At 35.2% G+C, this 14931-nt stretch overlaps 1 protein-coding gene across 2 annotated transcripts in view; it reads right to left on the reverse strand.

The window, feature by feature from the left end:
* Nucleotides 1-3645: 3645 nt before the first annotated feature.
* The window catches only part of LOC150101832 (uncharacterized), a 572233-nt gene continuing 560947 nt past the window's right edge, over nt 3646-14931 (reverse strand). For both annotated transcript variants that reach the window (XM_090400015.1, XM_090400014.1), the window contains exons 25-26: nt 13742-13848; nt 3646-4395 (exon numbers count right to left, since the gene is read on the reverse strand). In XM_090400015.1, coding sequence (XP_090256141.1) covers nt 3792-4395; nt 13742-13848 — 711 coding nt within the window. In that variant the 3' untranslated portion in view covers nt 3646-3791. The remainder of the gene's footprint in view (nt 4396-13741; nt 13849-14931) is intronic.

The raw sequence follows: 14931 nt of genomic DNA on the forward strand, positions 1-14931 counted from the left end.
GAGCAAGCCACCAACACTGCCCAGACTAGTTTAGACCTTTATTGAGGTCTCTTCAGTGGGAGCCAGGCCCAAGTTGAGATACCAGGCAGAAGCATTAGCAGGTCATCTCTACCTATAGGAGTTGCCAAATGGTGTGCTGCCCTTTTTTAATAAATTACTCTGGATTTAGAGAAAGATGTTGAAAGTTTATTTTTCACTTGGTTAGAGTATAATAAATTTAGTTTAATCCTTTATCCAAGTGTGAGCAAACAAAGTTTGCGCCTGAAAGTATCTTCAGAACTGGGGTAAGGTGGTACAACACCAGGACAACTCGTTGCAAAGGTGGAGCAAGCCACCAACACTCCTGTCTCAGTATCTCCTATAATGCAAAACACATCTCCTTGTGGATATGTATAATGTTATGCATTAAGGGAAGGGCCACTACCCAGACTAGTTTTGACCTTTATTGAGGTCTCTTCAGTGGGAGCTAGGCCAAGTTGAGATACCAGGCAGAAGCATTAGCAGGTCATCTCTACCTATAGGAGTTGCCAAATGGTGTGCCGCCCTTTTTTAATAAATTACTCTGGATTTAGAGAAAGATGTTGAAAGTTTATTTTTCACTTGGTTAGAGTATAATAAATTTAGTTTAATCCTTTATTCAAGTGTGAGCAAACAAAGTTTGCGCCTGAAAGTATCTTCAGGACTGGGGTAAGGTGGTACAACACCAGGGCAACTCGTTGCAAAGGTGGAGCAAGCCACCAACACTCCTGTCTCAGTATCTCCTATAATGCAAAACACATCTCCTTGCGGATATGTATAATGTTATGCATTAAGGTAAGGGCCACTACCCAGACTATTGCTCCACTTTTGCAACGAGTTACCCTGGTGTTGTACCACCTTACCCCAGTCCTGAAGATACTTTCAGGTGCAAACTTTGTTTGCTCACACTTGGATAAAGGATTAAACTAAATTTATTATACTCCCACAATGAGTCTTTGACTCCATTGTGGGAGTATAATAAATTTATAATAATAATAATTTTATTTTTATTTTTATTTATTTTTTATAATAATAATAATAATTTATCAGGGATCCTCAACAAGACCTAAGGAAGATCCCTGATAAATTAGAGGATGAAAAATTATTCATACTCAAAGGGAGTCTGTTTCAGCACCAGTGCCCCTGCACACCTAGGAGCCACACACAGAAGCTCACTCTCCCACAAACAATCACTACACTCCCAAGTGGGGAAGAAAACTTGCTGTAACACACACTGTTGACTCTTGTCACCAATGTTATAGTAAGTTTCCTGCAGGAGCCTACAAGCTGAATGATCCTGGATGGGCCATCCAGACTTATCTGTCTAGCCAAAGCAGAGGCCAGAGTACCATGACAATACTAGGATTCTTTTTTTCAGATGTCCACAGGTCACAATGCATAGCAAACATGGTGTCAAGGTGTTGGATCCCAAAAGAAAGAAAGCATAAAAAAAAGACTGAAGAGGACTAGTACCACACTGGGAGGTCCTCTCCACCACAAACAGGTGTCTCACATGGAGGGGCATAAATTGAGTGTAGTCTTTCAACTCATAATGGTAGTCACATTACGTGTGTTGAGGCCTAAGTGCTGTGAAGAATTCATGTTAGAGGTTTAATGGAATATTAACCATATTGTTTAATTTAGGTTGATTCCTGAGTGCAGATGCAGATTCAAAGAATAGTCTTTTTCCAGGAGATCCTGTGGGATGTATCCAAAGCATGGTCTGCAAGACCAGATTGACCATAATCATGTTTGCAGATGTAAGAACTGTGTTCTTCTAACCTGCCTGTTTGTCCGAAGTAGGCAAGTTTACAGGAACAAGGTACTCTATGTACAATAATATATTTAGTTTAATCCTTTATCCAAGTGTAAGCAAACAAAGTTTGCACCTGAAAATATCCTCAGGACTGGGGTAAGGTAGTACAACACCGGGCAACTCGTAGCAAAGGTGGACCAAGCTAACATCACTCCTATCTCAGTATCTCCCATAATGCAAAACACATCTCCTTGCAGATATGTATAATGTTATGCATTAAGGGAAGGGCCACTAGAAGGCCCAAACTAGTTTCGATCTTTATTGAGGTCTCTTCAGTAGGAGCCAGACCCAAAAGTGGAGATACCAGACAGAAGCAATGGCGAGGTCATCTTTACCAAAAGGTGTGCCACCTTTTTATTAAATTACTCTGGATTTAGAGAAAGATGTTGAAAGTTTATTTTTCACTTGGTTAGATTATAATAAATTTAGTTTAATCCTTTATCCAAGTGTGAGCAAACAAAGTTTGCACCTGAAAATATCCTCAGGACTGGGGTAAGGTAGTGCAACACCAGGATATTCATAGCAAAGGTGGACCAAGCTAACATCACTCCTATATTCTATCCTTGGTGCATATCCTATCCAGTATATGCACCAAGCACTGAAAGAGGAGGGAGCTGGTCTTTAGTGGAGCGGATAAGCGTAGCAAGTTTACGGTGGGGCTTAAAAGCTGTATGGAGGTTGTACTTTTTTAATGATCTGGCTATTTTTTCTGAAGTACCACGGATGTAAGGAATGGAACTCCCTCCAGCAATATTGCATTATTCAAACTCTGACTAATAGGGCCCACAATCTTTGTTCCAGTAAAACTGCCCTTTCAACCAAAACAAATACACACCTTCCTTTTCAATGGCTATAATGACTACAGAATTAAAAAAATAATCAAGTCCTTCCCCATTCCCCAACCATCTCTTCAGAAGGACTTCAGAAATGCCATCACCATTCCTTACATCCGTGGTTCAGAAAAAATAGCCAGATCATTAAAAAAGTACAACCTCCATACAGCTTTTAAGCCCCACCGTAAACTTGCTATCCTTATCCGCTCCACTAAAGACCAGTTCCCTCCTCTTTTGGTGCCTGGTGTATATAGAGTACCTTGTTCCTGTAAACTTGCCTACTTCGGACAAACAGGCAGGTCAGCATCCATCTGATTAGAAAAACACAGTTCTTACATCTGCAAACACAATTATGGTCAATCTGGCCTTGCAGACCATGTTTTGGATACATCCAACAGGATCTCCTGAAAAAAAACTACCATGCTCCATCATAGTAAATTCAAAAAAGAAAGACTATTCCTTGAATCTGCATTTACACTCAGGAATCAACCTAATTTAAACAAATACGGTTGCATTAAACTTCCGAAAATTTGGGAAACTTTAATTATCAGAGACCCCTCTTTACATCCCAGGCCACCTGCAAATGCCCATAGAGGGTGCACCACCTAGACAGGACTTTAGTTTTACTCTGTATTGTATTTGTGTGTGTGTTGTTACAAAAAGATTTTGTAATCCCCGAAGATGTCTCTGTGACGGAGACGAAATATTGGAAGTATTAAAATTAGTTTTAATCCTTTCTCAGTGCAGTTAATATTCCATTAAACCTCTAACAGGTAGTCACATTATTTTGAGAAATTCAATGTGAGAACCATTACACGATAGTGTAGTGATAAACTTTTATTCTACGCACACTTTGAAGATTTTACTAAAGCACTGATTCATTTAGACTGATCCTATTTTTCTTGGCTTGATTGAACTACCCGCCTGGGTAGCAATTTAGAAACTTAAGAGTGAAAATTAAGAAATCCAAAAAGAGAATAAGAAAGAGAACACATTTATTTTGTAAAGTCAAATAAGTTATTTGATAAAGTGAAATTATTATTTTTCATATTAGTAAAAAAAAATCACAAAATTTACACAGTAGACTAAAATTTATATGTAAACATCTGTTTAACAGAAATATATTAAATTTCACTTTTGATCTCAGTAAGTACGCAAGTTGGGCATGCTGCAGGAATAATGTTCTGCATATGAAATGCAGATACCACAAGTTTGCTTGTTTTAGGAAGAGAGCGAGAAATTTTTCGCAACGAGTCCTTAAAACTTGGCAAAACAGAGGTTTTAAACATATGAGCTGTATAATAATGGCCACATGTAAAGAGGACAACATCACCCTCCGGTATTGAAGGATCTTCTTTTTCAGAAGTATAAATATGTCCATATAGCTTCTCGCCGACCAAAGATTTTGTTAATAAGTCTACATCACTGGCACTTAGATGAAGTGTTGCATGTAAAATGGCTCCTTTCTGAAAATTGTGAAAGATTTCATCCCACAAACGCTGGGGAGGTACAGACTCATCCCACCCGCTTAGTCCATCTGATGTATGGATCTGTCTTAAAAGTGAGGCAGTCCCAGTCATTCCAATTATCTTCTCCATTAATTCAGTGTGGTGTTTGCCTAATTTGGTATGCTCTATTATAGTTGCTGCTAAACCAAGGCAAAAATTTGTAGACAGTTGAGAAAGGAACTGTTGATATGGATATGCTGAACTTTTTGAAGGGTCACTGCTGCAAGCAAACAGAAACAATTGCAAAAGGCATCAAGTAAGAAAAGAAAGTGATGTACATTTAAAGATACTGTCTTAAATAACAACATACTCCACAATTAAAAAAAAAAAAAAAAAAAGGCCTAATTTTATGTTCTATACATTATGAAAATTATGGATACAGCTACCGTGTTAGAGTAAAACTTTAGTTTAATATAAATCGAAATATACACTCGACGTTTCGACTTTCACATTAAAATCATCTTCTGGAGTGTACGTATATACACAAAGAAACAAACTGCACGACAATCTATATGTCATGCTAAAGTTACTGATTAACTGTTAAAACTATGTGCCTGACCTCTGGTGCTTAAAAAAAAAACTTCACTACTCAAAGCTAGAGTCCTGTTATTATTATTATCTATTAGGTTACAAAGTTAAATCAAGTTAGGAGTGACATGTTCATACAGAAAATAATAGATAAATAATTAACAGAAAATAAAATTACTTATATAAGTATACATATAAATTGCAACTGGTATAGATGGTGGCCAATAAAAAATTGCTTAGAGTCCTAGAGTCAGGGTTTGCTGGAAACTAAGTGGGTTGAATGTGTGCCATCCAAATTCTTGGGATTTTTAAGCCTCCACAATTATTAAGATTAGGGTGGGTTAATGAAAGTTTCACAGGCTTCTTTAAATTTCCATTCATACCAAGTTTTTGTATGATGCAAAGAATAAGTACTTTTCCAATCAATTCGATGTAGGGTATTAAGAGCGTGATCTGAGAGGACTTCTTCACCAAAATTATTATATTTAATGTGTCGTTCGTGTTCTTTTTTTTTTATGGATAGGGATTGTACATCCAGTTTCCCCAATATAAGGTAAGTTACAGGTGCAATAGATGCAATAAACACCAGGGTGTGCTAATGGGGGAAGAGGATCCTTAGAGGTGTTGAATATGTTTTTTGATTTTAAAGGTGGTTTAAAAGTTTGCATTAAGATTATAATGATGATGTAGGATTCTATTATTTTTTTCTGATAACCCTTTAATATATGGGAGTGTTATGATTTTGCTGTAATCTATATTACTTTTTGATGAAGTTTTAAGAATAATTTTATTAATAGTATTTTTGCTATATCCGTTTTTATAAATGTATTGCTAATAATTTTTAATTCTTGCTTAAGGAACAAAATTAAAAACATAACACTCAGCAAAGTTGATTTATTTTCAGTTTATTTTCAGTTCAGTTGATTTATAATCAGTTTTGACGTTTCTGTCCTTTTCACAAATGTCCCAATCAACACAATTCTTCTTCTACAGAACAAATTTCTGCCCGATATTAAGGCTCTTTTTGTCCACGTACTACGTTCTGGTTAACTCACATGGCAAAATAAATTTTACCTACAAAAAGAATGTATGGCCATGGGCTCACCACTATCCCCTCACAATTGCTAATTTTTATATGGAAGCTATTGAGCAACGTGCTCTTGATTCCATTACTCTAAAACCTACAGTTTGGCTTAGACACATTGACAATGTTTTTGTTATCTGGCCACATGGCAGCCAAACGTTAAACACATTCCTTAGCCACCTGAACAAACAACATGAGCGCATACAATTTACTAGTGAAATTTAAAATCAGAACTTGTTCCTGTTCCTGGATACACTTGTCACGTCTTCCCTCAGACGGTCTATCCTTCACTGTTTACCGTAAGCCAACACACACCACCGGCCAAATATATATATATATATATATATATATATATATATGCTAATTCATATCAACCACCCTTTGCAAAAATTTGGAGTCATCAACACCCTCTAAAACAGAGCTATAACAATTTGCTCTAATGAACAAGCTCTTAAACAAGAATTAAAAATTATTAGCAATACATTTATAAATAACAGATATAGTAAAAATACTATTAATAAAATTCTTCATTAAACTTCATCAAAAAGTAATATAGATTACAGTAAAACCATAACACTTCCATACATTAAAGAGTTATCAGAAAAGATCAATAGAATCCTACATCATTATAATCTTAATGCCACTTTTAGACCACCTTTAAAATTAAAAAACATATTCAACACCTCTAAGGATCCTCTTCCCCCATTAGCCCACCCTGGAGTTTATTGCATCTATTGCACCTGTAACTTACCTTATATTGGGGAAACTGGATACAATCCCTATCCATAAAAAAAGAACACAAACGACACATTAAATATAATAATTTTGGTGAAGCGGGCCTCTGAGATCACGCTCTTAACACCCTACAAAAATACTTGTTCTTTGCATCATACAAAAACTTGATATGAATAGAAATTTAAAGAAGACAGTGAAACTTTCTTTTACCACCCTAATCTTAATAATAATAATGGAGGCTTAAAAATCCCAAGGATTTGGATGGCACACATTCAGCCAACTTAGTTTCCAGCAAACCCTGACTTTAGGACTCTAAGCAATTTTTCATTTGCCACTACCAGTTGCAATTTATATGTACACTTATATAAGTAATTTTATTTTCTGTTTATTATTTATCTATTATTTTCTGTATGAACATGTTACTCTCTAGCTTGATTTAACTTTGTAACCTAATAGATAATAATAATAACAGGACTCGAGAGCTTTGATGTAGTGAGGTTTTTTTTTTTTTTTTAGCACCAGAGGTCAAGCAAATGGTTTTAAAGGTTAATCAGTAACTTTAGCATGTCATGTAGATTGTGGTGCAGCGTGTTTCTTTGTGTGTGTATATACGTATACTCCAGAAGATGACCTTAATGTGAAGGTTGAAACGTTGAGTGTATATTTCGGTTTATATTTAACTAAAGTTTTACTCTAACACGGTAGTTGTATCCATAATTTTCATAATGTATTTTGATCACTGTGTAAGCATGAAAGAAAGAAAGAATTTTATGTTTTATCTAATCATTAGATAAAACATCATATCACTGTCTAATTAAGATTACTGTCTAATTAACATACCAAAACAGTATGTTAATTAGACAGTAATCTTAATGTTAATTAGACAGTAAACTTTATTTATAAAAAAATAAAGTTCATTTCTTATACATATGAACGAATATAGTAAATGCATTTATTAAATAAAATTTTCACAACTTTTAAAACAAGTTCATCACCAAACTTGTATTTATAATTCAGACTGAATCAAAATGATATTGCACACACAGTTATAGTTAATGGCATTGGCAATAAAGTGTAATACATAATATTTTATATTCATTAGAGTACATAGTTAAGTAAAATATCAAATTGAAAAGATATAAAGTGCAAAATATAAAGGTCAAATGTAATAATAATTTTTTACAAATGATTATATAACATAAATTAAAGATGCAAAGAAATTATATTCTTGGTTTCATCCTTTATCCAAGTGTAAGCAAACAAAGTTTGCACGTGAAGTCACTTCACAACTGGGCTACTTGTATATAGAGGCTAATGACTTCACATTAATTGCCTTAGTATCCCATAATGCAAGGCACATATCCTTACAGACAAGGATAATGCTATGAATTATGGGAAAGATCACTTTCATCCTGTATTGAGGTCTCATCAGTGGGAGCCAGACCCAGAAGAGATACCAAGGTTGCAGTGATGTAGAAGTCATATACTTATCATATACAAGTAGTCAAAACGTGTCACAACTTATTACTAAAATACTCTGGATTAGAGATAGATGGTAAAGTTTTTTTTTAACTTGGTTATATTATAATTAAAGATGCCAAGAAATTATATTCATGGTTTCATCCTTTATCCAAGTGTAAGCAAACAAAGTTTGCTCGTGAAGTAACTTTACAACTGTGCTACTTGTATGTAGAGGCTAATGACTTCACATCAATTACCTTAGCATCCTATAATGCATATTCTTGGCATCTTTAATTTATAGTCAAACCAACTGGGAAAACTTTCAACATCTTTCTCTAATCCAGAGTATTTTAGAAATAAGGTTAGACTACTTTTGACTACTTGTGTATGGAAATATGACTTCTGCATTACTTCAACCTCAGTATCACTTCTGGGTCTGGCTCCCATTGATTAAACCTCAATAAAGGTTGAAACTGGTCTGGGCAATGGCCCTTTCCATACATTATACTTATCCATAAGGATATGTGCCTTGCATTATGGGATACTAAGGTCAATTGATGTGAAGTCATTAGTTCTTTCTGTTCTTTCTCTTATATACATGGATCTATTTCTCACCTATACATTTTATAAATGCTACATGAACCCCAAACATGTGACTTTGGAATACTGCTTTCTTACACTCTCCCTGAAAATGCTTGATGGTATCCAGGAAAGGACAGCTGGTTAATAATAATTACCCTCACAAACTCATTCTAATAACTTTCTAATAGACATTCTGTCTCTGTCTCATATATAAAATACATTCTAAAAGTTATTCCTCTATTGTGATAGTTCCCTACCCAAAAGAGATACATCAGTGAAATGGAAAACAACAGACAGCCTGAAATCTCTACTTTAGTTCATCATCATTATTTCTCAACTATTCTCCTTTTCTTTCAGTGCATTTTCTCCACCACATGACATTTTTTTCAAAGCTTTCACAGAAAACTCATCAAGTTGTTTTCAAATGATTTTGCTCACTTCTACTTTGACCTATTCACTATTTTCAGAATAGATATGAATGAGATGTATCTTCAGTTTAAGAAATAATCAGAGGTCTGATGGAGCTTAGCTCTGGAATGTAGATAAGATGGTCCACAACTTCCAATCCAATCTCTTATGATAGCAATCAGAGTGAATGTATTTGTAAGCAGTTTCGCATTATCATGTTGCAAAAGCAATGGCTTCCTCAGCATGAATATGATTAAATCATTGTTTCAATATTGTTGAAATCATTTCATTATCACATAGCTTAACAAATTCAGTGTCATCCCTTTCACCATATTTTCCTAATGAATGATATTTTTGCTGTCCCAAAAGACAAACAGCATGCACTTTCCAGTGGAAGTTGAGTACTCAACTCTTTAGCACTAGTGCATTAGGATGGAAATATTCCATAAACAGAGTTTTCATTTTGGTGTCATGAAGGTGTGAAGAAGCACCGCCTTCCCTTTGGTAACATTAGAATAATCAGCGCTAAACTTAGAGTCTGATCTCATTCATTTCACTAATCAACGGATATGGCATCCAATGTGCACACTTTATTGTAGCCCAACTCTGTAGAGATTAATTAGATTTCGGTTAATTTTCAATTTGACTACTAGTGATCTCTAACTTATGCAGTTTGTGGCCACCCACTTCACACTGTTCATTAATGTTCGGTGAACATTGTTGATTCCTAACACTGCAGAAAGATAAGTAATTTTTTTCAAATTTTTGCTAATAACACTGAGTGAATTTATTGTTTTATAAGTGTGTGAGATAGACTGAGTTATTTAGACATAAGTAAAATGGTATATTTCCATAAATTAGATATAGATATATTGTTGGTATGGCATCTATGCATAGCAGAACAATGGCAGCCAAGATGACTTTGTTGGGCGAGCACAATTTGCCTAATTTTGTGCAGTGTATAATTTTGAAAGTTGAAAGATTTGTGGAAAATTAGCAAAACTGGTGAGAGAGTGTGTAATAAATGCTTTTGAAAGTGAATAAGGAGAGAACAAATTATGTGATAGTACAGTAGAGAACATTGATACAAGACTGGAGAATGCAAATATCAGTGATAATGCTGAAGGTGCAGTGGCAGAGGTTCAGGAGAACATAGAAGACCTGAATAGAGGATTATATATAGTCCTTCACAGTACAAAGTGCGAGATTGAAAGTATAGAAAAGGCAAGGGATCAGTCAAATTGAAAACAGTGTGAAATTTAATTATTTATGGTGATTCTATGATAAGGAGAGTTCATGAAAATGCTACAAAATCTTGTTTCTCTGGTGCAAAAATTAATAATATTAGTAATGCTGTCAGAATGCAGAAAAGGGAGGTGAAAGAACTAGTTGTTTTGGCTGAAACCAATGACTTGAGAGGTGAGAAATATTATATGAGGGAGGATGTCAAAGAGTTGTTGGAAGAAGTGAAAAAGAAGAGTGATAGGGTGAAATTTGTGAGTCTTCCACCATACTATGATAGAGGTGAACTGAGAAGGAGAGTGATGATATCTAATGAATCAATACACAAGTTATGTAGAAGGAATGATGAAGAGCTTGTAGACCTATGGCCTATGTTTTGATGAATGAAAAGATCTGTGCAATGCTGATGGACTGCACTTATATGGATTCAGAGTTAGCTGTATGGAGAGAGCTTTATTCACTGAGCATGCAGAAGTACAAAGTCAGGAAAACTAAAGCAATTAGGGGTGGATGCAGATGAATGTGTGTGTAAAGGCACCCATGACGAGAATGAGTGTGTGAATGAACAAAAAAATGTGTAATCTAGTCTCTCAGGCAATGGAGAGAGTTTTATTCACTGAGCATGCAGAAGTACAAAGTCAGGAAAACTAAAGCAATTAGGGTGGATGCAGATAAGTGTGTGCATCCACCCCAAGTGTAAAGGCACCCATGAAGAGAATGAGTGTGTGAATGAACAAAAAAATGTGTAATCTAATCTCTCAGGCAATAATATCGAACAAGTTAGTCAATTAAGAATGTAAAGGTGGTTGAGGACCTAAGGGGATGCTACAGTTTGTATATACTAATGCTAGAAGCATCAGGAATAAGAGGGAGTAGTTTTAGGCATTGGTTAGTGCAACCTCACCAAAAGTTATAGGCATTAGTGAGACTTGGCTAACAGTAGATGAGATAGTTTAGTTACAGGGATAGAATGTGATGGATTTAGTATTTGCAGGAAAGATAGAGTAGATGGGGGGGGGGATACTGCTGATGATAACAGATGAACTGCAGCCAACAAGATTAGGAGTCGGTTGGCAGTTCTTTTGAGTCAATCTGGTGTGAGATTGAGGCTAATAGGACAAAATATAAAATTCATTGCTCCTATAGACTAGGGGGGGGGGTGCTAAGGATGATGTGAAAGATGCGTCAACAGATCACCACAATCAGTGCAAGCCAAATAATTATTATAGGGGACTTTAACTTTGGCAATATAAATTAGAAGGAGGGAAAGATCACATGGCAGAAAAGAAATGGAATTTACACTTACTGAGAGATAAATACTTACAGCAGAATGTGATGGAGGGAACCCTGAGTATGGGAGTTGGATCTAGTCACAAGATCAGAAGACCTGTCCATAACTAAGGTGGCTACATTGCCTCCAACTGGGGGAGAACAATGATGTAGTCTTGACTTAGGAGGTAGCAAAACATGTAGAAATTCTAGTTAAGAAGGAGTATATGTGGAACTACAATGTAGATGATTATGACATGCTAAGGGAAAGATGTTCACAGTGCATGGAGGATAGTCTAGGGATATCTGGAGGAAGCAACATCACAAGGTACACCCAAGGTCAGGAGAGTAAATCAAGTGTGAGTTAGTTGGAAGTTTTTCCACTTGGTTATATTATAAATTAAAGATACCAAGAAATTATATACTTGGCTTAATCCTTTATCCAAGGGTAAGCAAACAAAGTTTGTGCCTGAACTATTTTCAGGCCTGGGGCAACTCATATATAGAAGCTAATGACTTCACATCACTTGCCTTAGTATCCCATAATGCAAAGCACATATCCTTGTCGATATGTATAATGCTATGCATTATGGGATACTAAGGTTATGTGAAGTCATTAATTTCTATATACGAGTTGCCCCAGTCCTGAAAATAATTCAAGTGCAAACTTTTTTTGCTTACACTTGGATAAAGGATTAAACCAAGTATATAATTTCTTGGTATCTTTAATTTAAGGTATGAGTTAGGAGGGGATGCTTAAGGGTCAAAGCTGTATAACTGAGAGATGACCTCCACATAAGCCTTTAAAGGAATCACCTCAAAAATTTTTGAAGCATTACAAAAATGAAGGGGATGAATTTTTTCAGATATCATGACTGGTGTTGAAATGTGGATTTCGTACACAAATGTCAAGTTAAAACAACAATCAATGCAATGGTGCCATTCATCATCTCTGAAAGCAAAAAAAAATTCAAACATGCACTGTCAGTTTAAAAAAAAATGATGGCCAGTGTCTTCTGGGACCAAAAAGGGATCTTGCTTGTCGATTTCCTTCAGCAAGGAACCACAATTAATGCTGATGCATACTGTGAAATGCTGAAGGCAAGGATTGTGTTTTTGCATGACAACATACGAGTTCACACTGCAGCTCAAACTATCCAGTAAATTCAGAGGTTTGGGTGGAACTTTTCAACCACACACCCTACAGCATCAGCTTTGCATCCAGTGGCTACTTCTTGTTCCTGCATATAAAGTAGTCACTCCCATCTCAGTGCTTTGAAGAAGATCAGGAACTGAAGAACAGCGTGACTCAGTGGTTGAACTTGCTGGTGCTATGACACCAAAAATGCCTGGAAGTCAATGGTGACCATGTGGAAAAAGAAAGTATATATGTAGGTATTTTAGCATATAATAAAACTTTCTTCTTCTCTGCCAGTTTTTTTTTTAATTCTTGACTGGACCTTACTTTCTGGATGTGCTCTGTACTTTTGCCTGCCTTATACTTCCACATAAATTCCTTCTGCTTTGATATTTCTACATGTCTCTTCACATCTTCCAAGTCAAGATCACAAGGTCATTTACCAACTGGAGGCAAGTATGACATCTCAGTCACAATCAAATCCTCAGATGCTATGACCAAATCCAATACTCTTGATTTTCACATTCCTTCCACCACATGCTACCTATGACAGTTGTCCCTGAAGAAGTCTAAAAATTAATTGCCCTCAGTAGTGTATGCTGCTTCCTCTTCCCAGTTTATATTGTTATAGTTGAAGTTCTCCATAATGATCACTCACTTTGTAACTGCCAAACTAATTTTCCTAACCATCTATATTTCCTCTTCTATAATAACATCTCATTGAATATCTTGCCCTATAAATTTCTATTTGCACTACATACTCTCAATGGCATTATTATAATTTCTGCTTTTATTCTCTACCTTGAGAGGGGACCCATTTATCTCTTATCACAAGCAATACTCCACCAACATATTTACCTTCCTTATCCTGCCAAAACATGTGAAAATCTTCAATTTCTAACCCTGTCAGAACATCCTCCTCAGTTAACCAAGTTTCAATGATACAACAATCTTTGGAGAGACTGCGTCACTCTCCAAAGATTGTTGATATCGGTTCAATCAATGCCGCAAACTTATTCCTTCATAATAGTGTTTGCTATACTAAGAATCACCTGTACCTTTCTGACCACTTAAATAAAATACATAACAATTTTCATATTTATAAATAAACACACTTACCAAAATAGTAACAGGCCAAGAGGATAAGCAAATTGATTAAGACATGTACAGAGAAATGTCTCTAATGATGTTACTGGTAACTGGTGCTTCACCCAAAACATTATTATCTGATTAAAAAAAAAATATACATAAAAATAATAAAGGTATTGTATATTACTGACAATAAATCTTTAATGTTAGTGCATATCACTGATTTTTATATCTAATATAACAGATATTAATGTATTTTAACTGGCTTCTAGAATAATCTGATGATAAACAACAAAGAATCAAAGGCAGAACTATGCCCACATTTGCTACTCAGCTTATCAAGACACCAGCAGTAGTGTAATTGACGAACATTATAGATCCATTAACTTACACTGTTATTAATAAAATATAAGCAGACACTTTCTACTATGGTCATATAAAAAAAAAGCAGCAGTATATCTTTCAAAGGGGTATCATAAGAGTACTACATTGTGACATTTTGATTATATTATTTGCACATATTATTATACTTGTGTGTAAATATTGTATAACATGGATGCCATATCTCTGTCATCAAAATAATAAACATATCAGATGTCAGCTTATATTCAAAAAAAGAGCATTGCCTGCTTGTGACACACACACACACACACACACACACACACACACACACACACACACACACACACACACACACACACACACACACAGGAATCATTGGTTGTCTATGTTTTCAATATTCAGCCAGAATAAAATTAACCATAATCAAAATAATAACAGGGCATTTCATATTCATTAATCAATTTATTAAATTTATTCAAAACAATTTATTATTGTAACAGTATTGCTGAAAATAACAAAAGTGATCAAAGATTATAAAAGTGACAAAAATTGAAGGTATAAATCACAACGAAAACTATGAAATAAAAATAGTTTTATTCTACTAGTTTCTTATGAACTATGGTATACTTCATCAAGAAGGAAGACATTTTTAATCTGAATTAGCAGAATTATTTTTAATACATACATTGATCACACTGATTAATATAAACTCACATTGGTAGAATTGTCATTAAACTACTAGTGCCTATCATGACAAGATGTCATGCAAGATTTGCTGCTGATTTATGTAATGCATCATAACTTGGTTCAGAGTATCTTATGTCCCCCCTTTGTGAAAGCCAACCACAGTCATTTTAAGATGATCTGACTTTTATATG

Source organism: Typopeltis vanoorti, chromosome 11, assembly GCF_054136105.1.
Source record: "Typopeltis vanoorti isolate ZY-2024b chromosome 11, IOZ_Tvanoo_1.0, whole genome shotgun sequence".
Lineage (NCBI taxonomy): Eukaryota > Metazoa > Arthropoda > Arachnida > Uropygi > Thelyphonidae > Typopeltis > Typopeltis vanoorti.